General features: G+C 62.7%; 1 protein-coding gene across 3 annotated transcripts in view; it reads left to right on the plus strand.

Annotated features, from left to right (window-relative positions):
* The first annotated feature begins 337 nt into the window (after positions 1 to 337).
* Positions 338 to 26479, plus strand: part of SBF1 (SET binding factor 1) — a 68470-nt gene continuing 42328 nt past the window's right edge. For all 3 annotated transcript variants that reach the window (XM_077783733.1, XM_077783734.1, XM_077783735.1), the window contains exon 1: positions 338 to 470. In XM_077783733.1, coding sequence (XP_077639859.1) covers positions 416 to 470 — 55 coding nt within the window. In that variant the 5' untranslated portion in view covers positions 338 to 415. The remainder of the gene's footprint in view (positions 471 to 26479) is intronic.

Here is a 26479-nt window from a genome sequence, read left to right on the forward strand (position 1 = left end):
GGATATCCCCACACACCCCCGGGAAGTCCCCGTGTCCCCCGGGATGTCCCCGTGTCCCCCCATTCCCGGACCCTCCGTTCCCCCCCTCCGGGGGACGTCTCGGCCCCGCCCCCTCCGCACCAGGCCCCGCCCCTCACCACAGGGCACCGCCCCCTTCGCGCCCGGCCCCGCCCTTCCCGTCTCGGCCAATGGGAAGGCGCGGCCCCGCCCGGCCGCAGCCAATGGGAGGCGCGGCCCCGCCCCCCCGGCGCGCGGCGCTGGCGCAGGCGCGGTGCGCGCGGGGCCAAGATGGCGGCGGCGGCGGGCGGTGGGCGCGGGCGGGCGGCGGCGGCGGCCTGAGGGGCCCTGAGGAGCCGAGCGCGGCCTCGCGGGGCTCCCGGGGCTCCCGGGGCCGGCCCGGGCCGCCCCCGCCGCCATGGCCCGCCTGGCTGACTACTTCGTGCTCGTGGGATACGACCCCGGCAAGCGCGGTGAGCGGCGGAGGGACGCGGGGGGGCCGGGCCCGCGCGGGCCGCTCCGGCCGGGGGCGCGGGGCCGGGGCTGTGGGGTGGGCGCGGGGCCGGGGGCGCGGGGCGGGCCCTGGCGGCGGTGCAGGGTGGTCCCGGAGCGGGGCCGAGGCTGCGGGGCCGTCGCCGGTGCCGGGCCGGGCAGCAGCGGGCAGTTCTCATCCCCCCGTGAAATCCCTTCCGAGCAGCCCCCGGGCGGTCCCGGCAGCCGGGGCCGGCCCTGCGCGGCTCACGCTGCACGGTTTGGGTGTTTTCGGTGTGTCGCCGCTCCGGGAACATGGGCTGGGCCGGGGGGCACCGCTGTGCTCCGACCGTGGCCCCCGGCCTGCTCCCGCTGCGCGTCCTCAGCTGCTGGCGTGGGATGTGGTGCTTCCAGGGGGCACCCACCGGCCCTGGGACGGGGTCTGTACCCCCGGCCCCCGGGACGGGGTCTGTACCCCCGGCCCCCGGGACGGGGTTTGTACCCCCAGCCCCCGGGACGGGGTCTGTACCCCCAGCCCCCGAGACGGGGTCTGTACCCCCGGCCCCCGGGACGGGGTTTGTACCCCCAGCCCCCGGGACGGGGTTTGTACCCCCGGCCCCCGGGACGGGGTTTGTACCCCCAGCCCCGTTCCCGGGCACCCCCAGCCCCGTTCTAGAGCAGCCCCTGGTGCCCTCCCTGCTCCCTCGGACGCTGCTGAGCCCCGGATCTGGCAGACAGCTCGCTCCCCTGGCCTCTCCCGCATCCCTGCTCGCCGTCAGGTGATGCTGTCGGATGTTTTGGTGGGGGATGTTCCGTGGTGGGGATTTAAGGTCTCTTCCCGTCGTGTTTCCTTCTGCCTCCCGCCCCCAGAGCTGTTGGGGAAAAGGAGCTTTGGCAGCGTCGCAGAGGAGGCGAAATGCCCTAAAATCAGGAAATCGGGGCTGCAGGGCCCCCCTGAGCGTCTCTGCCCTCTTGGCATGTCCCCAGGCTGTGCTGAGCTCGTTCCGAGCCTGTGCTGGCAGCTGGGGAAGGGGATTGCTGGTTTTGCTGCGGGTTTGGTCATCGGGGATGCTGCTGGGGCTCGGTTCGGGGCGGATCCCCGCCTGGAGCAGCTGGAGGAGGGCAGGAGGAGCGAGCTGGGTGTCGGGCATGCTGGAGAGCAGAGCTCTGCATCAGAGTTTGGTGTTTCCTGAGGGCTTTGTGGTCGTGTGCTGTCGGTTTGGTGTTTCATTGCTGTTCTTATTGCTGTTTCTGCAGGCGTGTTCCCCCGGTGTCCCCTTGGGCAGGAGCTGCTGTCCCACAGCTCACACCATGCTGGGGTGGGAGATGCAGGGGGGATTCCGGGATTCCATCTGGGAGCAGGCTCCACATCCTCTCAGGAGCTGTGCTGGGGGGGTGGTACCCCCTTTGTCCTGCCTCCGGGTGCTTCCTCCTGCATCTTCTTCCTCATCTCCTCCTGAGGATGCTGCAGCTGCGGCCTGCACCTTCAAACTGCTGCTGTGAGCGGGTTGGTGACGGGTGGGGATCAGGGACCTGGCATTCCCTGGGCCTGGTGTTCCTTGCTGTGACTTTCCCAGGGAACAGAAACGTCCCACGTGTGCCTGGGGTCATTTGGGATTTGTTTTGGGGAGAGGGATGATGCTGTGAGGTGGTGTGATTGGCTGTATTGGGACAGCCAAAAAGAGGAACAGGTTTAGGTGGGAGATTGGGAATGAGGAATTCCTGGCTGGGCTGGAATTGCCAGAGCAGCTGGGGCTGCCCCTGGATCCCTGGCAGTGCCCAAGGCCAGGCTGGACACTGGGGCTGGAGCAGCCTGGGACAGTGGGAGGTGTCCCTGCCATGGATCAGGATGAACTTTCTGGTCCCTTCCCACCCAAATCACGTCGTGATTCTGTGCCACTGGGAAGGGAAGAGCTCACATTTAACAAGTTATGTTCCTCTGGGGTAAATATTCACTTTATTTTGGGTTTGACTCACCTCTGCAGGGAGGGGATGGCTCCAGGATATTGTGGGGAGGTGGAACCAGGATGCTGTAGAGGGGAAAGATCCAGGATGCCCTGGGAAGGGGCAGCTCCAGGATCCCCTGCATGGGATGGATCCAGGATGCCCTGGGAAGGGACAGCTCCAGGACACCAGCCTGACCCCCCTGGCTGCTGGGATGGCCCAGTCAGATGTGACCTGTCCAGGTTGAGGCACCCAGGAGTTGTGGCCTCTCTGTGCCAGCCCGAGCAAACCCCTTCCCGTGCTGCTCTGGAGGTGTCCGAGCACTGTCCTGCGCCCTGTCCCCAGGGATGTGCCAGCCTGTCCCCAGGGATGTGCCAGCCTGTCCCCAGGGATGGACCGACACCGGTTCTGTGGTTTTTGGGATCAGCCTGGCAGCATTCCCGGCTCCCAGCTCTGTTTTCCCAGCCCCCTCCCTGCTTAGATAATGCTGGAGGAAGGGCAGCGGTGCTCATCTGCCAGTGACTAATTGCTGTACAGGTTGGGTTGCTCCGGCAGAGCCGTGGGCTGTGCCAGGCTGGGCTGTGCCAGGCTGGCACCGTCCCTGCCAGCCTCACCTGTAAAGCAGAGCTGGCTGAGCTGCACCAGGGCTGGGTGAGCCCCCTGGCACTGCCGGGCCCTGGCACATTCCCGGCTGGTGCTGAGCCCCGGGAGTTCCGTGCCTGTGGGATTTGGGGTCGGGCAGGGATGGGTTTGCACTTGGGGATGTGAAAGGGAAAGGTCTGGTGGGGTGGTGGGAGCTGAGGTGGTTCTGCAGCATCTCCAGAGAGACAATGCCAGGCTGGGCTGGGTGGGAAGGGAGCCCAAACCTCCTGCAGTGCCACCCCTGTCCTGGCAGGGACACCTCCCACTGTCCCAGGCTGCTCCAGCCCCAGTGTCCAGCCTGGCCCTGGGCACTGCCAGGGATCCAGGGGCAGCCCCAGCTGCTCTGGCAATCCCAGCCCAGCCAGGAATTCCTCATTCCCAATCTCCCATCCCTGGCTGCCCTCTGGCAGTGGGAGCCATTCCCTGGGTCCTGTCCCTCCATCCTTGTCCCCAGTCCCTCTGCAGCTCTCCTGGAGCCCCTCCCGGCCCTGCCAGGGCTCTGAGCTCTCCCTGGATCCTTCCCTTCCCTGCTCCATGAGGTGTTGCCGTGCCTGCTGCAGTTTGTGGGAACAGAACTGAAATCAGATCCGTGCTGGAGCGGGGCCGTGCCGGGTTCCCAGGGGTGCCTGGGTGCTGCTGGAGCCGCCTGTCCCTGGGGTTTTCTGGAGCAGCCTCATCCCCCTGACCTGGGGCTGTGCTGCAGGGCCTGGGAGCACGTCCTGCTCCTCGGGCAGGGACAGAAAAGGGCTCTGAACTCTCTCAGGGGCTGTGGCTTTGGCTGCGGGACCGGGGCCTTGAGCTGCTCTGGCTGCATGGGGTGTCCAGGACCCAGGCAGGCATCCAGGTGCTTTTCCAGGTTTGTGGAGCGCTGGGGATGCATCCAGGAATGCAGAGCATGGACATGCCACCTGCCTGGCACAGTGTCCCCGTGTCCCCCCGCTGTGCCAAGCACCAGCCCACTCCATGGGGCTGTGTGGGAGAGGGGCTCCGGGGAAAAGTGTGGAGTGAACGCTCCTGGCAGTGGGAATCGGCTCCTTCCATGCCAGGGTCTGTTGTATTGTGGGCTGACTGTTCACTTATTCCCTCTAAGTGGATGGGTTTTATTCTCCTGGCTCGTCCTTCAGCTTCCCAGAGCCGGGATTGTGCCTGGTTTTACCTGGGAATAACATTTTCCCAGAGCTGGGATTGTGCCTGGTTTTACCTGGGAATGGCAGCTTCCCAGAGCCGGGATTGTGCTGGGTTTTACCTGGGAATGGCAGCTTCCCAGAGCCGGGATTGTGCCTGGTTTTACCTGGGAATGGCAGCTTCCCAGATCCGGGATTGTGCCTGGTTTTACCTGGGAATGGCAGCTTCCCAGATCCGGGATTGTGCCTGGTTTTACCTGGGAATAACATTTTCCCAGAGCCGGGATTGTGCCTGGTGTTACCTCAGGATCCAAGGGAATAACAACTTGCCAGAGCTGGTTCTACCAGAGCTGGGATTGTGCTGGGTTTTGCTGGGATCAGAGGGGGTTTCTCTGCATCCCCCATACCCTGAGAGTCCAGGACAGCTCAATTCCAAACCCCGTGGCTGAAGGAGTCTGGAAGTTTTGGATAGGGAGCACTGGATGGGTATGACCTGGGTGATGGGAGCCAAAACCCATCTTGGGATTGATTTGGGATTTCCCAGTGGGTTTAAGCTGCCAGAGGGCAGGGATGGATGGGAGATTGGGAATGAGGAATTCCTGGCTGGGCTGGGATTGCCAGAGCAGCTGGGGCTGCCCCTGGATCCTGGCAGTGCCCAGGGCCAGGCTGGACACTGGGGCTGGAGCAGCCTGGGACAGTGGGAGGTGTCCCTGCCACGGCAGTGTGGCACTGGAGGGGCTCTGGGGTCCCTCCCTGCCCAGCCATGCCATGAGTGATCCCTGCTGCAGTCAGGGGAGCCGGGAGGTGCCGGTGTCCCGTGGGTGTCCCGTGGGTGTCCCGTGGGTGTCCCGTGGGTGTCGGGCTGGCTGCGGAGGCTGCTCGGGAAGTCCCGGTGGTTTCTCTGTTTCCGTGCTCACGGAGCAGCCTCACCTCACACTCGTGCTCTCCTCAGACACCCGGCCTGGAGCTCGGCGCTCCGTGGGCGGTCGGGCATGGCAGGAGGAAGCTGCCTCTTTCCACGAGGTGCTTGGGGCAGGTTTTGGGGTGTTCTTTGTGAGGAGCGAGGCACAGACAGGGCACATCCCCCCTTCCCGAGCTGCTCCTGCAGCTGGTTCCTGGTGGGAGAAGCTGAAGTGGATCTGCAGCCAGGGCGGGGCTCTCAGGGCTCAGCCTGCTGCTGTCCCAGCCGTGGCTTGGGTTGGGTTCCAGCTCTCCTGGTGGCACCTGTCTGTGTCACTCTGTCGTGCGTGGCCGTGGCCCAGTGACTCAGGGTGTGAATCAGCTGGGTTCTGCGAGCAGCTGGCAAAATCACCCAGGAAAAGCCCCTGGGGCTGACAGCAGTGGTGGAGCTGTTTGCTGGGTCAATATTTGTGCAGGGAAACAGAGGCTGGGAATGGCCCTGGCACGTGCAGAGCTGCTCCCAGACATGTGCTTGCTGATGGGAAAGGTGGGGATGGGAGAGGGGGCAAATCCAGAGCAGCCCCAGGGCTGCTGCAGGGCTGGAGCCCCTCAGATCCCAGGGATCCAGGCTGGGAGAGCTTGGGGTGCTCACCTGGAGAAGGGAAGGATCCAGGGAGAGCTTCCAGCACATTCCAGGGCCTAAAGGGGCTCCAGGAGAGCTGCAGAGGGACTGGGGACAAGGATGGAGGGACAGGACCCAGGGAATGGCTCCCACTGCCAGAGGGCAGACAGGGATGGGAGATTGGGAATGAGGAATTCCTGGCTGGGCTGGGATTGCCAGAGCAGCTGGGGCTGCCCCTGGATCCCTGGAATGTCCAAGGCCAGGCTGGACACTGGGGCTGGAGCAGCCTGGGGCAGTGGGAGGTGTCCCTGCCATGGCTGGGGTGGCACTGGGTGATGTTTGAGGTCCCTTCCCCCCCAGACCAGTCTGGGATTCCCTGATTCCGTGTGTAGGCTCTGGAAGGGATCACCCCTCCTGCCAGCCCCCACAGCTTCCAGCTGCGTCCAGGCCTGGGAACTGCGGCTCTTCTGATCCCAGCTGCTCCATGAATCCTCCTCTCCTTCCCTTTGAACTGCGGCCGGGAGCAGCAGCTCTGTGGGCTGCAGGTCCCACCCGGCAGTCAGAGGCCAAGCAGTGACAGTGAGGGGCAGTGGCAGGGCCAGAGCTGCTCCCAGGCAGTGCCTGAGCTGGGCCTGAGCTCCTCCAGCTCCGCCGAGTTGTGTTTGTGGATGGAGAGAGATTCACCTTGGAATCATGGAATTGTTTAGGTTGGAAAACTCCTCACAGCCCTTCCAGTCCAACCATCCCCAGCATGTCACCACCACTGACCTGTCCCCAGGTGCCACATCTACATGGATTTTAAATCCCAACAGGAATGGGGGCTCCAAACCCCACTGGGCAGCCCCAGCCAAGGCCTGACTCCCTTTCCATGGGGAAATTCCTGCTGGTTCCCCCCTGAGGCTGTCCTGGCCCAGCCTGAGGCCGTTCCCTCTGCTCCTGTCCCTGTTCCCTGGAGCACAGCCCGACCCCCCGGCTGTCCCCTCCTGGCAGGGACTTGTGCAGAGCCACAAGGTCCCCCTGAGCCTCCTTGGCTCCAGGCTCAGCCCCTTCCCAGCTCCCTCAGCCCCTCCTGGGCTCCATTCCCTTCCCAGCTCCCTCGGCCCCTCCTGGGCTCCATTCCCTTCCCGGCTCCCTCAGCCCCTCCTGGGCTCCATTCCCTTCCCAGCTCCCTCAGCCCCTCCTGGGCTCCATTCCCTTCCCGGCTCCCTCAGCCCCTCCTGGGCTCCATTCCCTTCCCAGCTCCCTCAGCCCCTCCTGGGCTCCATTCCCTTCCCAGCTCCCTCAGCCCCTCCTGGGCTCCATTCCCTTCCCAGCTCCCTCAGCCCCTCCTGGGCTCCATTCCCTTCCCGGCTCCCTCAGGTGCTCCTGGGCTCCATTCCCTTCCCAGCTCCCTCAGCCCCTGCTGGGCTCCATTCCCTTCCCAGCTCCCTCAGCCCCTCCTGGGCTCCATTCCCTTCCCAGCTCCCTCAGCCCCTGCTGGGCTCCATTCCCTTCCCAGCTCCCTCAGCCCCTCCTGGGCTCCATTCCCTTCCCAGCTCCCTCAGCCCCTGCTGGGCTCCATTCCCTTCCCAGCTCCCTCAGCCCCTGCTGGGCTCCATTCCCTTCCCAGCTCCCTCGGCCCCTCCTGGGCTCCATTCCCTTCCCAGCTCCATTCCCTGGGCACCCCTGGCTGCCCCTCCTTTTCCATGTTGTTATCATTGGTGTGGGATGGGTCAGACTGGACCTGGAGCAGCCCCTGAGCAGGGAAGTCAGAGCTGCAGCTCTGGACTGGTCATTCCTCCCCCTTTGGACACATTCCCGTGTCCAGCTGGGTTTCCTTGCCAGAATTCCCTGCTGCTGTGACCAGGGATGGTGTCTGGTGTTCCTTGGTGGGCACCTCACCTAACCCAGGTGTTGTACTCGGATCCTTGCCCCATTTCTCGGTGACATTTTGTTTGCTGCCAGTGAGGATTTAGCACTTTTCTCTCTCACCACAGCTCGTGTTTTCCCCGAATCTGAAGCCTTCCCTTGCAGCCAGTTCCCTTTTCCCGTTCGTGGCGCTGGGCTGGAGCAGCAGCTGCGGTTTTATGGGCACTAAAAACACAAACAAACCCCACTTGGAACGTGCCCTGGAGCTGCCGGGCTGCAGGAGGAGGAGTCGGCCCCAAAACCCCTTTGGTTTGGTTCCTGGCACACCTGGGTGGGCAGGGCTGGCCCGGAGGGGTTGGGGGGATCTGGAGGAGCTTTTCTCCCCCCTCTCTCCGGGCTGGCGGCGGTGACGCCTCCGGGGCCTCTCTGTTCCTCCTGTGGCTCCTGAGTCCTGACCACTAAATGCTGCTCTTGTGGCAGAGGCGAGCTGGAGAGCCTGCCGGCCTCGGGGCAGGGAATTCCTGCTCCTGGGAATGAGCCTTCCGTATCCCGAGTGTGTTCGTCCCCTCGGGGCTGGCAGCTGCTGCTGGGGGAGGCCCGGAGGGTTTGGGGGCAGCTGGGACCCTCTGAGAGGGACCTTGGTGACTGGTGGGACCCTCTGGGGTGATTTGGGTGCTGCTGGGACCCTCTGGGGTGATTTGGTGACTGTTGAGACCCTCTGGGGTGATTTGGGTGCTGGTGGGACCCTCTGGGGTGATCTGAGGACTGCTGGGACCCTCTTGGAGGGTTTGGAGGCTGGTGGGACCCTCTTAGACGGTTTGTGGACTGCTGGGACCCTCTTGAAGGGTTTTGAGGCTGGTGGGACCCTCTTGGAGGGTTTGGAGGCTGGTAGGACCCTCTTGGAGGGTTTAGGGACCGATGGGACCCTCTTGAAGGGTTTGGGGACCAATGGGGCCCTCTTGGAGGGTTTGGGGACCGGTGAGATCCTGAGAAGGGATTTGGTGACTGGTGGGAGCCTGTGGAAGGATTTAGGGACTGGTGGGAGCCTGTGGAAGGATTTAGGGACTGGTGGGAGCCTCTGGAAGGGGCTGGGGACTGGTTCAGGGGTCAGGGCACGTGCAGAGCAGCAGGGAGGGCCCTGCCTCTCTCCCTCCCTCCCAGTTCCAGAGGTTTGTGTGTATGGAGCGGCTCCAGTGCCACGTGTCCCCTGGCAGGGAGCAGCCTCCTCGCCGGGATCTGCAGTCTCACACGTTATTTCTGTGTGTCTGAGCCGTTTGAGCCAGATGTGGCAGCACGAGGGGGATTTTGGGGAGGAAGAGCCGCCCGTGGCGTGTGTGCAGTGAGGTGTCTCTGTGGGCAGCTGCAGGAAATGCAGCAAAGCAGCTCCTCCGTGAGCTTTGCAGCACCTTCCTGCCCAGCTGATGGCCCAGATAAGGCCACTTGTGTCTTGTCACTGTCTTCTCACTGTCACTGCCACTGTCACATCCTCCCCAGGGCAGGGTTGGGGCCGTGCTGGTCTGATCAGCTTCTGATCCCAGCCCTGATGCTCCGAGGGGCTTGGTCCTGCATCCACGGGAACAGGGACAGTGGCCTCCTGCACACTGGCCCTCCCAAACCTCCCAGTGCTCCTGTCCAGGGCAGGGAACGGAGCTGGGAAGGGAATGGAGCCCAGGAGGGGCTGAGGGAGCTGGGAAGGGAATGGAGCCCAGGAGGGGCTGAGGGAGCTGGGAAGGGAATGGAGCCCAGGAGGGGCTGAGGGAGCTGGGAAGGGAATGGAGCCCAGGAGGGGCTGAGGGAGCTGGGAAGGGAATGGAGCCCAGGAGGGGCTGAGGGAGCTGGGAAGGGAATGGAGCTGGGAAGGGGCTGAGGGAGCTGGGAAGGGAATGGAGCCTGGGAGGGGCTGAGGGAGCTGGGAAGGGGCTGAGCCTGGAGCCAAGGAGGCTCAGGGGGACCTTGTGGCTCTGCACAAGTCCCTGCCAGGAGGGGACAGCCGGGGGGTCGGGCTGTGCTCCAGGGAACAGGGACAGGAGCAGAGGGAACGGCCTCAGGCTGGGCTAGAGGAGGGGCAGGGTGGACAGCAGGGGGGATTTCCCCATGGAAAGGGTGGCATTTTCAACCTGGATCTCTTGGGAATTCCTGGCACAGCGTGGCAGTGCCTCAGCACCCTCACAGCCAGGACTTCCTTGCCCATATCCCATCTAATTCCATCTGGCAGTGGAGGCCATTCCCCCCAAGTCCCTCTCCAGGTGACCCAGCGCTGTCCTGGGGACGTGCCAGCAGGGCAGGGGGGACAGTGGCCCTGCAGCCAGCCCTGGGTGTCCCAGAGCATTCCCTGCCTCTCCTCCCAGCAGTGGAGCTCTCCTGGGGGATTTCTCTGTCCATTTAACTTCTCCTTCCTCCCTCTCCGGGTTCCTCTCGGCTCTCCTGGCTCAGGTCCGTGTTTTCACTTCACGTTTTCTTCCCTCCCCGTTTGGGTGGGTTTGGAGGCTGCTTTGCTCCTGTCACACACGATCTGCATCCACATTCTTCCCACTCTGCCTGGCATCCCTGTTTTCTGTTTTTCCTCCCGAGTCCTGGCAGTGCAGCCACTTCACCATCATTAACGCAGCGGGGGGAAATGTGGATTTTCTTCTGGATTCTCCCTCTGGCCCGAGGTTTCCTTGGCAGCTCTGGTTTTATATGAGGACCTTTCACAAGTCTTGGGAATTCCATCGAGGGTGTTGGGATTTTGTACTTTTGTTTAACGCTGGTGCAGAACTGGAGGTTTGCCGTGTTTGGGATCCAGGTCTGGTTTCAAGGAGCAGCTCCAAGAGCTGCTGGAGCTCCTTCCTTCATCCCCATCCCTGTGAGTGCCCAAGGCCAGGCTGGACACTGGGGCTGGAGCAGCCTGGGGCAGTGGGAGGTGTCCCTGCCATGGCAGGGGTGGCACTGGAGGGGCTCTGGGCTCCCTTCCCACCCAACCCATTCCAGGAGCCCCTGACTGCAAGCTTGGCCTTTTCAGGGAAGATTTTTTTCCCAAGAAAAAGCGGTTCCTTTTTCCCAGAGGCCCTTCTGAGCATCCCTGGGCGTGTGCCAGCCGTTCCTCCTGGCCGCGAGGGATGCAGGTGGCAGCGGGCCAGGCGGGAGGAATGTGATCCGTCATCCCAGCCGGGCGGCACGTGGGGATGAATCGGCACCCCAGAAACCCAGCGCCCGGCCTGGAGTCATGAGACAGGCACAGGGCTGGGATCCTCTGAGTCATCCCGGGAGAAATCTGCTCCCGGCTCCGCAGCCCGTAGGCAGCGCGGGGGGAAGCGGAGGGAGCGGCTGGGAGCCGTGCAGCCCGTCCCGGGGACGGTGTGGGGTGTGGGGGCAGGAGCGGGGCCGGGGGCAGCTCCCCCAGCTGGGATTGATTTGCTGCCTTTCACCATAAAAGGGGAAATTCTCCCTCCCGCCTCGTGCGGAGTGTGCGTGAGTCTGCAGGGAGTGGGAGAAGGGAACGGCCAGGAGGGGAAGGCTGGAGAGGGCGTGGTGGTGAGGGAGAGGAGGTGGGGATCTCGGCTCTGGGGACATGGGATGGGGCTGTGGGGATGTGGGGCCGGAGATGGGATGGGAGATGGGATGGGGCTGCAGGAATGTGGGGCCGGAGATGGGATGGGAGATGGGATGGGACTGCAGGGACGTGGGGCTGGAGATGGGATGGAGCTGCAGGGATGTGGGGCTGGAGATGGGATGCAGGGATGTAGGGCTGGAGATAGGATGGAGCTGTGGGGATGTGGGGCCAGAGATGGGATGGGGCTGCAGGGACGTGGGGCTGGAGATGAGATGGAGCTGCAGGGACGTGGGGCTGGAGATGGGATGGGGCTGCAGGGATGTGGGGCTGATGTCCTGACCAAGGAGGCAGTTCTGCTTTGAGAGGTGAAATTCCAGTCTGTGTCCCAGTGGGAGCACTGGATGCAGCTCCAGGAGGATCCATATCCTTGTGGAGTTACAAAAACAAACAAAAACGCCCCAAACCGAAGAGCCCAACTGCCCCAAACCAGTCCCAGTTTCTCCTGGTGCTGTCAGCCCATGGAATTGGACCCATTCTTGTTACAGATTTGACCCCAAGCTCCTGGGGTTCCTGGGAATGCTGCAGGGCTGAGCAGCTGGCAGCACACCTGGCACGGTGGGGAGCCCCAAATGGGTGGGGAAGGATGGATGGGGGGCAGAATTCCCAGCGGGAAGGGAGGGAAGGGATCGTGTCCTGCCCCAGAGCCGGGGGGTGAGGAGGGACCTGTGGCTGCCCGCGGCAGCACCTGGGGACTTGCCGGGATGTCCTGGGAGCAGTGCCAGCCTGGGGGACCTGTCCCATCCCGGGCAAGGCTGCTGTGGGATTTGCAGCTCTTGGTCCAGATGGAGACTGCCAGGCTCCCAGTCAATCCCGGGATTTACCGGGGTTTCCTGGCTGAGATGGGGCGGGAGTGGGGCTGGGGAGCGTGGATGGGGTCAGACCCAGCCAGGGACCCCCAGGAGGGGACAGGACCCTGCCGTGGTCACAGAACAGTGACATGGATTCATGGAATGGTTTGGGTGGGAAGGGACCCCAAAGCCCCTCCAGTGCCACCCCTGCCATGGCGGGGACACCTCCCACTGTCCCAGGCTGCTCCAGCCCCAGTGGAGGCCTCAAAAAGGGGACCTCAGGGTGTGCTGAGGGCTGGGTGACATCCTTCAGGCCTCAGGGTGTTCTGAGGGCTGGGTGACATCCTTCAGGCATGGGGGGGAGCTCACCTGGGGCTGTTTGTACCTGTGAGGAGCTCACCTGGCTGCAGCTGCCCCACCTGCCCCTCATGCGCAGCTCTTGTGCTTCTCTGTTCTGTTGGGTGTTTTTAATTGAATTGTGGAATTCTTTGGGGTGGAAAATCCTTCAGGGCTCATCGAGTCCAAACGTTCTCCAGCACTGCCAAAGCCACCTCTGACCCTGTCCCCATGTGCCACATCCACATGGCTTTGAAATCCCAACAAGGATGGGGGCTCCAAACACCCCCTGTCCCTGTTCCCTGGAGCACAGCCCGAGCCCCCGGCTGTCCCCTCCTGGCAGGGACTTGTGCAGAGCCACAAGGTCCCCCTGAGCCTCCTTGGCTCCAGGCTCAGCCCCTTCCCAGCTCCCTCAGCCCCTCCCGGGCTCCATTCCCTTCCCAGCTCCCTCAGCCCCTCCTGGGCTCCATTCCCTTCCCAGCTCCCTCAGCCCCTCCTGGGCTCCATTCCCTTCCCAGCTCCCTCAGCCCCTCCTGGGCTCCATTCCCTTCCCAGCTCCCTCAGCCCCTCCTGGGCTCCATTCCCTTCCCAGCTCCCTCAGGTGCTCCTGGGCTCCATTCCCTTCCCAGCTCCCTCAGCCCCTCCTGGGCTCCATTCCCTTCCCAGCTCCCTCAGCCCCTCCTGGGCTCCATTCCCTTCCCAGAGCTCTCTGGCAGTGTCAGGGGGTTCTGCTGCCCCTCTGTTGCCTCGGGCTCAGGAAGGACCCTGGCCCTTGAAAGTCCCAAATTGTTTTTAGGGAACATTCCTGCAGCACCAGCTGCCAGTGCTGGGAGCAGAGCTGAGGCTTTGGCACGCAGGCATTCCTGGGATAACCTGGGATAAGTCCTCCTGAGCCAGTCCAAGCTTGTCTGAGGGACAGAGGCAGTGTCACCAGCCAGGCTGGGAGAGCTGGGGGGGCTCACCTGGAGAGGAGAAGGATCCAGGGAGAGCTCAGAGCCCTGCCAGGGCCTGGAGGGGCTCCAGGAGAGCTGCAGAGGGACTGGGGACAAGGATGGAGGGACAGGACCCAGGGAATGGCTTCCCTCTTGCAGCCATCCCATTCTCTGTCCCTGAAATAATTTCAATTGGATTATTGCACGTTATTTTCTTTGGCTCTGCTGCCTCATCCCAGCCCATGAGGCCTTTGGGGTTCATGGAATTTTCCAAGCACTGGGGTGGCTGGAAGGGAGTGACAGAAAAAGGGGGACAAGGTGGGAATGTCACCGTGCAGCACCCCAAAAGCAAAATCGCATCTGGCCCTGGCTTGGGCTAAAGGAGGATGAGGAAGGGGCTCTGGAGGAGCAGGGAGAACTGGGAGCTGCTCACAGCTCTTGGATCTTTTCCCAGAAATGTTTGATGGAAAATGTGGACTCTTCTCCCTGGGTCTGGAGTGAGGGACAGAGACGTGCTGGGCTCATCCCAGCTCCTGCTCCAGTCTGGGATGGAGGGAGGGAGGGAATGGGAATGTGCTGGGCTCTTCCCAGCTCCTGCTCCAGTCTGGGATGGGGCGAAGGAGGGAATGGGAATGGGAATGTGCTGGGCTCATCCCAGCTCCTGCTCCAGTCTGGGATGGGGGGAGGGAGGGAATGGGAATGTGCTGGGCTCATCCCAGCTCCTGCTCCAGTCTGGGATGGGGGGAAGGAGGGAATGGGAATGGGAATGTGCTGGGCTCTTCCCAGCTCCTGCTCCAGTCTGGGATGGGGGGAAGGAGGGAATGGGAATGGGAATGTGCTGGGCTCTTCCCAGCTCCTGCTCCAGTCTGGGATGGGGCGAAGGAGGGAATGGGAAGGTGCTGGGCTCATTCAGTGCAGTTCCAGTGCTCCTTGTCTCATTCTGGACAGGTTTGGGGTGTTTTCCCACTTTCCCGTTGATGCAGCTATTCCTGTGAGGAGCCTCCGTGTTCTCCCTCCCTCTGGTGTCCCCCAGGACCCCTGGGCCCGGGGCTGTGCCTCTGTCCTGAGCCTCACCAGCCCAGACTCCGTTTTCCCGGAGCCTTTTGGGGTCAGGGCCGGGTTCCCGTTCCCGTGCGCTCACACCGGGGTCGCGCCGTGTTTCCAGCGGTCCCGAGCAGGCCTGGGATGTGTCTGTGGGATTTATCCAGCCCTGGATTTATCCCAGCCCCCTGTGCCCACGCAGGGATTATCCCCAGGGCTCTGGGATCATTCCTGCCTCTGGGAATGTCGCTGCTGCTCTGGGATGGGGCACTGGTGGGGGACGTCCGTCCCTCCCATCCTTCCTCCCCCGAGCTCTGTGCATCCAAACCAGCCTTAATCCTTAATCCATGTCCAAGTTTGGAATGGTTACGGCGTGTTTGCCTGCTTTTCTGGCCGTTAGCCAGTGGTTTGGGGTTTTTAGGTGTTTTTCTGCTGGGACTGGTGTGTCTGGAACCAGTTGTGCTGCTGAAATCCCTTGGGACAGGGTCAGCCATCACTCAATATTCCTGAAAATCCAAGCGGGACAGGAAGCTGACGTTGGAGAAAATGTTTGAATTTTCGGGGTTTCTGTAGAATTTATCGTTAATTCCTTTTTTTTTTTGGTGTTTTTCAATAGTTTGTTGCTCATTTTTTCCTGACCTTTGCCCCGTGTCTGACTTGGTTTTACCCCTCGTGTGTCATCTCGGTGGTTTTGGGTTGTTTATTTTATTGTTGAACTCTTTAATGGTTGTTTTTTTGTCCAGCTTGGTAAACCCCAAGAGGTTTTGGCTGAACGGGGGGTCAGTCACTTGTTGAGGGTTTGGAAAAACCTAAGCCTACGCCAGAGATGGGATTTATTTGGGTCAAATTCCAAGTGCTTTTTTCTTTTCTGGGAAATGGGAGTTTTGCTGTGGGGGAAGTGAAGCAGTTTGGGGCAGAGGGGGGTCGGTGGCCGAGCACCTGGCACAGTGGTGGTGTCCCTGCCACAGCAGGGGTGGCACTGGAGGGGCTCTGGGCTCCTTTCCCAGCCAGCCCATCCCAGGGTTCCACGGCTCTCAGTTTTTCTGGCAGAGCAGCAGCAGAGATGAGTGTTTGCTGTCTCAGGTGTGAGCTGTCATCCCAAGGCTGGAAGCTCCATGTGTGGGATGTGCCAGGCACATCCCTGAGGAGCGCTCCTGCTCCAGCTGGATTCTCCTCTGCTCCACGGCACGGGGAATTCATCTGCCTTACTCCAGCCAGGCTTTCCTGTCTTCCTCAAAGTGATCCCAGGATTTCATTGAGTTCTTTTGGGAAATGGGGGACTTTAGGCTGGTGGAGATGGAGGAACTCCTCAGGTCTCATGGAGCCCCTTCCAAGCTTGTTCTCTGCTGCCCAGGATCCCCGCCGGGCAGCTCCCAGGTGTGTGAGGGCCCAGCCCCTGCCCGGCTCTGTTGGCTTTGGGTGGAGGAGCAGAGCTGTGTTTCCTTCTGGGAAGGATCCCATGGGGCTGTGATTCCCGGCCCTTCCCATCAAACAGAGCCTGTGCCCTGGCTGAGGCGTGGGTGTGCCTCAGGGTCGTGGAATCCTGGGATGGTTGGGTGGGAAGGGACCCAAATCTCCTGCAGTGCCACCCCTGCCCTGGCAGGGACACCTCCCACTGCCCCAGGCTGCTCCAACCTTTCCTTGGACATTGCAGAGATCCAGGGGCAGCCCCAGCTGCTCTGGCAATCCCAGCCCAGCCAGGAATTCCTCATTCCCAATCTCCCATCCATGGCTGCCCTCTGGCAGTGGGAGCCATTCCCTGTGTCCTGTCCCTGCAGGCCTTGTCCCTCTGCACTTGGCAAACTGCATTGTGCAGGAACTTCCACCGAAATGGGGAATTTCGAGTCATGTTTTGTATTCATTTCTTCCCAATATCCCATCTACATCTCCCCTCTTCAGCTCAAACCCCTGGGATAAGCTGGGAAGGGCCCCGTGTCCTGCTGGTCTCCAGGAGCCAGGGTCGGGCTGGGAGCAGCTCCAGGGACAAGTGTGCAGGGGAATCCTGGAATCCTGGAGCATCCTGAGCTGGGAGGGACCCCAGGGATCACAGATCCAGCTCCTGGCCCTGCACAGACACCCCAACAGTCCCAGCCTGGCGTCCCAGGGAGGGGAGCTCCAGCAGCCTCAGGGCCGTGCCCATTCCCCGAGGAGCCTGGGCAGTGCCCAGCACCCTCTGGGGAAGAACCACTCGGCTCCGTGACCTTGGGAATCATCCCAGCCTTCCCAGATAATCCCTGTGGGGGGATGAGGTGGGTTTGGGGGAGCTGCGTGTTGGTGGGGTCCATTGGGAGCAGGAGTTGTTGGGAATGTGCTAATCCCAGGAATCTCTGGCCAGGTTCAGAGCTGGCAGCACTCCCTGCTGCTTCCATTCCCATCTCCCTGCTCATTCCCAAGGATCAGAGGTGAGGAGCTCCTCCTGTCACTGGGGCAGGACTGGGACCACGGCTGGACCCTCTGGGGTGGTGTGCCATGGGATTTGGAGGGAGGAGGGATTGGGATTCCCGGGCCTGGGCTGGTCAGGGATTGGCATTCCCGAGGCTGGGCTGAGCAGGGATTGGGATTCCCGAGGCTGAGTTGGGCAGGGATTGGCATTCCCGAGGCTGGGCTGAGCAGGGATTGGGATTCCCGAGGCTGAGTTGGGCAGGGATTGGCATTCCCGAGGCTGAGTTGGGCAGGGATTGGCATTCCCGAGGCTGGGCTGAGCAGGGCTCCTCTCCAGGCTGTGGGGTCAGGCTGAGGGACAGCTCCAGCCTCTGGGGCTGCTGGTGCTCCCTGGGAGCTGTACCTGCTTCAGAAAATTCCCTGGTTCTCCGGGACATGCCGATGAGGAAGCTGAGGGCTCCAGGGCAGGGTTGTTTCCCCATCCCGGAGCAGTCTGTGGTCAGTGGGGTTTCAGTTCCCCTTGGATCCAGCCTCTTCCTCCTCGTGCACCCTGCGCTGCTCCCGCTGCCACAGGAGAGGCAGATCCTCATGGAGGGGATTCCCTTCTGCAGCCCAGATCCTGTGAGGAGCTGGGAAGGGAATGGAGCCCAGGAGGGGCTGAGGGAGCTGGGAAGGGAATGGAGCCCAGGAGGGGCCGAGGGAGCTGGGAAGGGAATGGAGCCCAGGAGGGGCTGAGGGAGCTGGGAAGGGAATGGAGCCCAGGAGGGGCCGAGGGAGCTGGGAAGGGAATGGAGCCCAGCAGGGGCTGAGGGAGCTGGGAAGGGAATGGAGCCCAGGAGGGGCTGAGGGAGCTGGGAAGGGAATGGAGCCCAGGAGGGGCTGAGGGAGCTGGGAAGGGAATGGAGCCCAGGAGGAGCTGAGGGAGCTGGGAAGGGGCTGAGCCTGGAGCCAAGGAGGCTCAGGGGGACCTTGTGGCTCTGCACAAGTCCCTGCCAGGAGGGGACAGCCGGGGGGTCGGGCTGTGCTCCAGGAACAGGGACAGGAGGAGAGGGAACGGCCTCAGGCTGGGCCAGGGCAGGCTCAGGGAGGATTTTGGGGAGATTCCTCCTGGAAATGCTGTGCAGCCCTGGCACAGGAGTGCAATCCTGGAGGGATTTCAGAGCGGTGTGGATGTGGCACTTGGGGCCAGGTCAGTGTGTTCTCGGGGAATTCTCAAAGTTCCCATACTGGTGGGACATTTCCTCCCACGTCTGTTCTGGTGGCTCTGGCTCTGCCGGGCCCCTGTGGAAGCTGACCCCAGTCCCAGTTCTCCATTCCTCCCCGGTGGCTCTGTCCCTGTCCCTCCCTGCAGAGCTCCCCCCTGCATGTGCCACGCTCCGGCCCCGCCGCCGCCTGTGTGGGACCCGGGAACAAAAGCTCCTTCTGCCCTCGTGGGAGATGTTGATGCTGGCAGAGGCTGGGTGGAAATGATCCCTGCAGGGTCAAGACAAACTGAGGCAGGGCTTGGATCATTCCCTGTGCCCTGGCAGGACGCAGCAGGGAGGGACTTGGGCACCCATGGGCGATCCGTGAGGAAGGGCGCCGGCTGGGGTTTGGGTTTGGGGTTTCCCTCTGTCCTTGGCTGCTCTGCAGGAAATTGCCCGGCACGGACGGGACCGGGGCTGGCACTGAGGCCTTTTGTCCTGGAGCTTGGAGCTGCTCTGTGCCTGTGCCTGGATCCCGTCCCACTGTCCCTCTGCGTCCCTTTGCCAGTTGAGAGCAGCTCTGCTCTGGAACCAGGCTGGGAGAACTGGGGATGTTCACCTGGAGAGGAGAAGGCTCCAGGGGGAGTTCAGAGCCCTGGCAGGGCCTGAAGGGGCTCCAGGAGAGCTGCAGAGGGACAGTGGGAGGTGTCCCTGCCCAGGGTGGCACTGGAGGGGCTCTGAGGTCCCTTCCCACCCAAACCATTCTGTAATTCCCACATCTTTTTCCCACAGGGCAGGAGGGGCCATGGGAGCAGCCGGGGCTGTTTTTAGGCCGTGGGTAAATGTTGGCAGCCCCATAATTACCACCCGGGGTGCCACTGGAGCTGGGAATGGCTCCCCTGGGAAGCAGCTGGAATTTGGCATCAGGTAAAAATAGCAGAGGTTCCTCCCCAAAACACTTTTAGCAGCTCTGGCCACGGGACCATGGCCGGACACCGGCGCTCCCGATGGACACCGGGATCCTCCTGAGGGAGCTGAGCCACAGCACCCACCCGGCTCCAGGAATGCAGTCAGGGAGGCATGGATGGAGTGGTTTGGGTGGGAAAGGACCCCAGAGCCCCCCAGTGCCAGCCCCAGTGTCCAGCCTGGCCCTGGGCACTGCCAGGATCCAGGGGCAGCCCCAGCTGCTCTGGCAATCCCAGCCCAGCCAGGAATTCCTCATTCCCAATCTCCCATCCATGGCTGCCCTCTGGCAGTGGGAGCCATTCCCTGGGTCCTGTCCCCCCATCCTTGTCCCCAGTCCCTCTGCAGCTCTCCTGGAGCCCCTCCTGGACCTCCTCTCCCCAGCCAGGTGTCAGTGTCACCTGGCTGCTCTTGTAGAGCCCCAGAGGAGATGGGATCCAAAGGGACCTTCGGAGGTCACCTGGGATCCCTTAAAGCAGCTCCTGGGCCCTCACAGCTTCCAGTTTTCCTGGAGAGCTCCTCCAAAGGGACCCGTGGCTCCTGCCCCGTGTGGGTGGTTGTTGGAGGGGCTGTGGGGCCGTGTCCCCCAGGGGTTTATGGAAACCCTCCTGCTGCAGCTGTGGCCGTGTCCCGCTGCCAGGAGCGCTCGGGGCCGGCAGCGCTTTCCTGCGCCGAGCTCTCGGAAGCAGGCGGGGCTTTTTAAATTTAATTACTTCCTCTTCTGCCCTAATGTTTCCAAAGATAAACACAGCTCTCCCTCGGAACGGGGTCAGGGAACAGCCGGGCTCTAGCCAGGCTGTGCCGAGCCCGCTCCCAGCCCCAGCTCTGGGTGGAGGTGGTGGAGATCTCCCAGGATCTGTCTCTGCCAGGACAGCCGTGATTCCGTGCTGGGCTGCTCCCTCTTCACCCACCACTCCTGGATCCTGGGATCTTCCCTGGCCCCTGGGTGCCATCCCAAAAGTGCTGGGTGTGGGCAGGATCCAAGTGGATCTTCCTGCAGGATCTGGGAGAGCAGAGAGCCCCACGTTCCACAGGCTCCTGGGGTTTTCCAGCCGCGCTCCGTGCCAAGGGTTTGCCAGCGTTCCTGATCCCTGGGAGTCTGTGCCTGGCAGGGTGCCTGGCACTGCCCCCGGGCTGTGTGCAGAGAGAGGTGGCTCTCCCCAGCATTTCTCCTGAATTTGGGGGGGATTCGGGAGAGGTTGAGAGGGATTAGGAAGAGGTTTGAGGAATAATGACATCCCAGGACAGGACTGGTGTGAGCCAGGGTGGGGGGATGAGCCCTGCTTCACCTGCCTCATTTCAGCTTCCTACAAACCCCCTCACCCAGAGCCTGCCGAAGCCTGAATTCCCTGAAATCCATAGGGAATGAGAGCCCTGCTCCATGGAAGTGCTGGGAGTGTCCCCAGGTGCAGCCCCCCTGCTGCAGCTCCAGGATGTTGTAACTGGGAGTGAGTGACCCCGGGCTGGAGGGGTTTGTCTCCCGTGGGAAGCATTCAGTGCCTGGATGGAGTTTTTCCAGCTGGGAGTTGCATGCAGACAGTTTGCTTCCTCACCCAGCTCTGTGTCACAGGCTGTGGGTGATCCTTATCTTCCCTGGGTGATCCTTATCTTCCCTGTGTCCAGCAGGTCAAGCACATCCTCAGACATCACTGAGGTGGCCATTAAACAGGGAACGAGGCCCTTATTCCTGTTTTTCCCTTTTTTTAGCTGCACTCAGGACAGGAATTGCTGTTCCGGGTGTGACTTTGTGGAGACTTTTGCCCTAAATCCCCTCCAAATCCCTGTGGCTGAGCCTGTCCTGTCACCCTGCTCCTGCAGGGTTCCTGCTGTGTGGCAAGGGCTTTGTCCTTCCCCAGCTCCTTGTCCTGTGGAACTGCACTGAAACATGGAGAGAGCCATGAGTGGGAAATTATTCCTTGGGATTTTGCATGTCTCATTCTAGGGGGCACAGCAGCCATGCCACAGAGGGGATGTGGCCTTGGGGACAGCTGGAGGGGACACTGGGGGTCCGGTAAGTGCCACTTCAGGAAGAATTTCTCCATGGAAAGGGTTGTCCAGCACTGGAACAGGGATTCCATTGCCCAGGGAGCTTTGGAGTGCCCATCCCTGGAGGTGTCCAGGGAATTCCTGGAGGTGGCACTCAGGGCTCTGGGCTGGGGACGAGGTGGGCTCGGTGATCCCGGAGGGCTTTTCCAGCCTCGGCGATCCTGGGATTGGCACAGGGAGCTGCCAGCACCCGCCGTTGGTGCTGGAGGGGACAGGGCAGGGACAGGGACTCGCCCTGGGCCGGGTGGGCTTTCCTGGCGGTGGCCAGAGCACGGGGCCGCCCCCGGCCCCACAAACAGCCCCTTTGTTCCCTGCACAGAAAGGCCATTCTCCGTGCCCCCGGCGGGGACACGGGCAGGGAACAGAGGCTCCTTTGTCCTGCGGGAGACACTCGGGTGTTGTTCTGGGGGGCGGGGGGCTGCAGGGCTGGGATGGGGTGGGATGGCTCATCCCTGTCTGTGCCTTACTCCTCTCTCTGGGAGGGAGGGAGGAGCTGGTGGCCAGGGCTGCAGTATCCCAGCTCCCCACTCAGGTGATGGTTGCTCCTGAACAGAGGGATGAAGGATGGGCTGGTTGTCCTCAGGTTGGTGTGACACGGCTGAGAATCCTGGAAGGGTTGGGCAGGAAGGGACATCAAACCCACCCAGTGCCACCCCTCCCATGGCAGGGACACCTCCCAGTGTCCCACAGTGCCCAGTGCCACTAAAGGAGCTCCAGGAGAGCTGCAGAGGGGCTGGGGACAAGGATGGAGGGACAGGACCCAGGGAATGGCTCCCACTGCCAGAGGGCAGCCAGGGATGGGAGATTGGGAATGAGGAATTCCTGGCTGGGCTGGGATTGCCAGAGCAGCTGGGGCTGCCCCTGGATCCCTGGCAGTGCCCAAGGCCAGGCTGGACACTGGGGCTGGAGCAGCCTGGGACAATGGGAGGTGTCCCTGCATGGCAGGGGTGGCACTGGAGGGGCTCTGGGGTCCCTGACCACCCAACCCATTCCAGGATTGTGGTGGGGATGTGGGAAAGGGGATGCAGCTCCTGGCCATGGCTGGAGGGATGACAGGAGGCGGTCACAGGGGTTTGGGGACAGGATGGGATGTGACCATCCATCAGCCCCTGGTGTGACACGGAGCTCCCTGGCAGCCCTGGCAGGCTCCGGCCGTGTTCCCACAGGCTTTTCCTGCCCTGGAGCTTCCTGCCCGCTGCCGGTGCCTTGCAGGTGCTGCAGCCTGGCCTGGCCCGGGCCCAGCTCCCGGATCCCGGGGAATTCCCGGCGGAGCTGAGGGCCGCAGTGCCAGGCTTTGGTCCTGCCGTGTCCCCGCTGGTCTGTCCTGGCAGCTGAAGGTGCAGGTTTGCTCCTTGGGCCTGGGTCCAGCCCACCTGGGCTGGCAGCAGCTGCTGGTGACAAATCCCACTGGCTCCATCGGCGTGGGAATGTCCTGCACAGGCCTTCCCTGGGGACATTCCTGTTTTCTTCTGACACCAGGGATTCACGGAGTCAGGTTGGAAAAGCCCTCCCAGAGCATTGAATCCAAACGTTCTCAGCACTGCCAAGGCCACCACTGTCCTGTCCCCAAGTGCCACATCCACATGGCTTTGAAATCCTTCCAGGGATGGGGATCCAGCCCTGTGCCAGGGCTGGATAGCATTTCCAGGAGGAATTTCCCCAAAATCCCCCCTGAGGCTGCCCTGGCCCAGCCTGAGGCCGTTCCCTCTGCTCCTGTCCCTGTTCCCTGGAGCACAGCCCGACCCCCCGGCTGTCCCCTCCTGGCAGGGACTTGTGCAGAGCCACAAGGTCCCCCTGAGCCTCCTTGGCTCCAGGCTCAGCCCCTTCCCAGCTCCGTCAGCTTTTCCTGGGCTCCATTCCCTTCCCAGCTCCCTCAGCTTTTCCTGGGCTCCATTCCCTTCCCAGCTCCCTCAGCTTTTCCTGGGCTCCATTCCCTTCCCAGCTCCCTCAGCTTTTCCTGGGCTCCATTCCCTTCCCAGCTCCCTCAGCCCCTCCTGGGCTCCATTCCCTTCCCAGCTCCCTCAGCCCCTCCTGGGCTCCATTCCCTTCCCAGCTCCCTCGGCCCCTCCTGGGCTCCATTCCCTTCCCAGCTCCCTCGGCCCCTCCTGGGCTCCATTCCCTGCCCAGCTCCCTCAGCCCCTCCTGGGCTCCATTCCCTTCCCAGCTCCCTCAGCCCCTGCTGGGCTCCATTCCCTTCCCAGCTCCCTCAGCCCCTCCTGGGCTCCATTCCCTTCCCAGCTCCCTCAGCCCCTGCTGGGCTCCATTCCCTTCCCAGCTCCCTCAGCCCCTCCTGGGCTCCATTCCCTTCCCAGCTCCCTCAGCCCCTTCCCAGCTCCATTCCCTTCCCAGCTCCCTCAGCCCCTCCTGGGCTCCATTCCCTTCCCAGCTCCGTTCCCTGGACACTCCAGCCCCTCCAGGGCTCTCCTGGCAGGAGGGGCCCAGAGCTGCCCCCAGGATTCCAGGGGGTCCCTCAGCAGGGCCAGCACAGGGGACAGTCCCTGCCCTGGGCTGTGCCCACCCTGGGCTGCCCCAGCCCAGGGCCATCGGCCTCCTGCCCCCCTGGGCTCACATTCCAGCCCTTCAGTGCCCTCCCTGCCCTGGCTGTATGCCGTGCCCTGGCAGGAGCCTCCAGGCAGGACAGAGCTGACTGCAGGATCAGGGAGTCCCAGAGTTGGTCAGGCGGGGAGGGACCCCAGAGCCCCTCCAGTGCCACCCTGCCATGGCAGGGACACCTCCCACTGCCCCAGGCTGCTCCAGCCCCAGTGTCCAGCCTGGCCTTGGGCACTGCCAGGGAGCCAGTACAGCCACAGCTGCTCTGGGCAGCTGTGCCAGCTCCAACGCTGAGCTGTGTTGTCTGAACTTTGACATCCCCTGGATGATTTCATCCCAAATTTCTGAGGTTCAGGGGTGTGAGAATCGTGTCCCAGCCTGCAGAGGAGCTGTTCCTGGGGACTGGCTGGACCAGTGGTTCTGTCCTGGTGGTGAAACACCTCCAGTCACCTGGCAGTGGAGGGTGTCAGGTGTGAGGGGTGGGACATCCCTCTGAAAATCCCCTTCCCCTCTCTCTCTGTCACATCCAGCTCCTCAGGAAAAGGAGACTCAGGGCTGGCCCCATCGCTCCCACAGCTCCTGGAAGGTGCCTGTGCCCAGCTGGGCTGGGGCTCTGGCTCCAGGCAGCCCTGACACAACCAGAGCACACAGCCTCAAGCTGTGCCCAGGGAAATCCAGGTGGGAGAGCAGGAAAAGCTTTTCCAGAAAGGTGCTGAAGCTCTGGGATGGCTGCCCGGGGAGGTGGTGGAGTCACCAGGCCTGGATGTGTTTGAAAAGCCTGGATGTGGCACTGGGTGCCAGGGGCTGGCTGGGCTCGATGCTCCTGGAGCTTTCTCCCAACGCAGGCATTGTGTGAATTCTGTGATTCTGTGATTCTATAATTTCTGCAATTGTGTGAATTGTGTGAATTGTGTGATTCTGTGAATTCTGTGAATTGTGTGGTTCTGTGAAAGGGCTGCAGGAGATGCTGCAGGGTTCCCTGCCCAGCCCTGTGGCTGCTCCAGAGCAGGACCTGCCTGTGGGGCTGGGGTGGGCTGGGGCTGCCGTGCTCCACCTGTAAATGCCCCCGGGATTTTCCAGGGAAGGTGGGCACCTCCTGCAGGCTCTGGGAGCACTCCGGAGCCGGCAGTCCGAGGCCTGGCCGGTGTGTGTGCAGGGCTGGGGCGCAGCTCCTTTGTCCCATCCTTTAGGGGACACGGGAGCGAGGCGCGGCGCTGGCGTGTCCGTGACCCGTGTCCGTGTCCCGTGTCCGTGTCCGGAGCCGCGCCGTTCCCGGCAGCCTCCCGGCGTGCCAGCGCTCCCAGCGGGGTCATCCTGTGCCGTGACCCAGCCCCGTGTTTACCTCCGGGCTTATTTGGGATTTCCTGGATCACAACAACATCCTGTGACCTTCCAGCGCGGCCGGAGTGCCCGGGCTCCCCCAGGTGTCCCCCCGGCCTGCGGGAGCCGCAGGAAGGATGCAGCAGCAGCTGCCTGCAGGCCGAGGTTCACGGGCACACGTGCCTGCTTTCCCAGGAATCTCCAGCTTTCCCGGGGCTCTCGGCTGGGATGGCAGGAGAATGGATGGGGCAGGTCCAGCTCTCCCGGGCAGGAAGGGACGCGCCGGTCCCGCAGCCGCTACGGAGCTGGATGGTGGGAAATGGGATCGGGCTGCCCGAGGAGCAGCTGAGGGAAGTGCTGGATTCCTGAGTCAGGCTGCTGGTGGCCGTCCCTAAAATCAGGATGTACCTGCCTGCAGCTGGCTGGAGAGTGGCAGCTCCTGCCTCTGGGAAAACCCCGTGAGTCCAGATCCCCATTGTTCTCAAAACAGCACTTGGAATGATTTCTGTTTGTGGTGAGGATGATGAGCCTGAGACCCCCCAGCCCCGGGCTGAGCCCAGTGGGCAGCAGGGGAGGGGGATGCTGCCCCCGTGCCCAGGTGAGAGCCCTGCAGAGCTGCCCCAGCCCTGGCACACAGCAGCAGCACCTGGAGCTGCTGGAGAGCCCCGAGGAGGCCCCGGAGCTGCTGCAGGGCTGGAGCCCCTCAGATCCCAGGGATCCAGGCTGGGAGAGCTGGGGGGGCTCACCTGGAGAGGAGAAGGATCCAGGGACAGCTCAGAGCCCTGGCAGGGCCTGAAGGGGCTCCAGGAGAGCTGCAGAGGGACTGGGGACAAGGATGGAGGGACAGGACACAGGGAATGGCTCCCACTGCCAGAGGGCAGCCATGGATGGGAGATTGGGAATGAGGAATTCCTGGCTGGGCTGGGATTGCCAGAGCAGCTGGGGCTGCCCCTGGATCCCTGGCAGTGCCCAAGGCCAGGCTGGACACTGGGGCTGGAGCAGCCTGGGGCAGTGGGAGGTGTCCCTGCAGTGGCAGTGTGGCCCTGGAGGGGCTCTGAGGTCCCTTCCCACCCAAACCATTCCAGGATTTTGTGGTCTTGTATCCATTCCCCTTTAACTGAGGATACTGCAGCGAAGCCGTGGCAGGGCTGGATGTGCAGGGCACAGCTTGGAGCCGTCGGAGCCGTAATCCTGACTGTGGATCTCAAGGGATTTTCCTGTCTGGAGCTTGAGCTGAGTCCTTGGCACTGGGACTGGGCAGCCTTTGGCCAGGGCTGGGAGCACTCGGGGCCAGGGCTGCCTCCAGGGGATGTGGTGACAGAGGAGGGACGTGGTGACAGAGGAGGGACGTGGTGACAGAGCAGGCCTGTGGTGTGGGAGCACGTGGCCAGGCAGGATCTGGTTGACCCAATCCCTGTGGATATTTGGTGCCCAGTTTGGCTGCAGCTTTTCCATTTTGGGCCCGGGGCTATGAATAGCCCCTTTCCCTGGTGCTGCTAAATCCAGCTGTGGCTGCCAGGCGGTGAGCAGGACTCTGGGGACTCGTCTGGGCTCCCAAAATAGCTCTTCCCTGGTGCTCCTCCTGCTTTCCCAGCCCCATTCCATGGCCAGGACCCGGCTCCTGGGATGGGAGAGGCCCCGGGCGACCCCTGGGAATGGATTGTCCCTCAGCAGCTCTGGAAGGGGCTGGGAGGATCCCCCCTCCCCATCACGGGGCTGCCTGCCCTTGTGGCTGGGCCAGAATCCTTGGGATTTGTGATTCCCAGCTGGATCCAGGAGCAGCTCTGTCTTTGGGAG

This window comes from Lonchura striata, chromosome 5 (genome assembly GCF_046129695.1).
Source record: "Lonchura striata isolate bLonStr1 chromosome 5, bLonStr1.mat, whole genome shotgun sequence".
In the NCBI taxonomy this organism is placed as follows: Eukaryota; Metazoa; Chordata; class Aves; order Passeriformes; family Estrildidae; genus Lonchura; species Lonchura striata.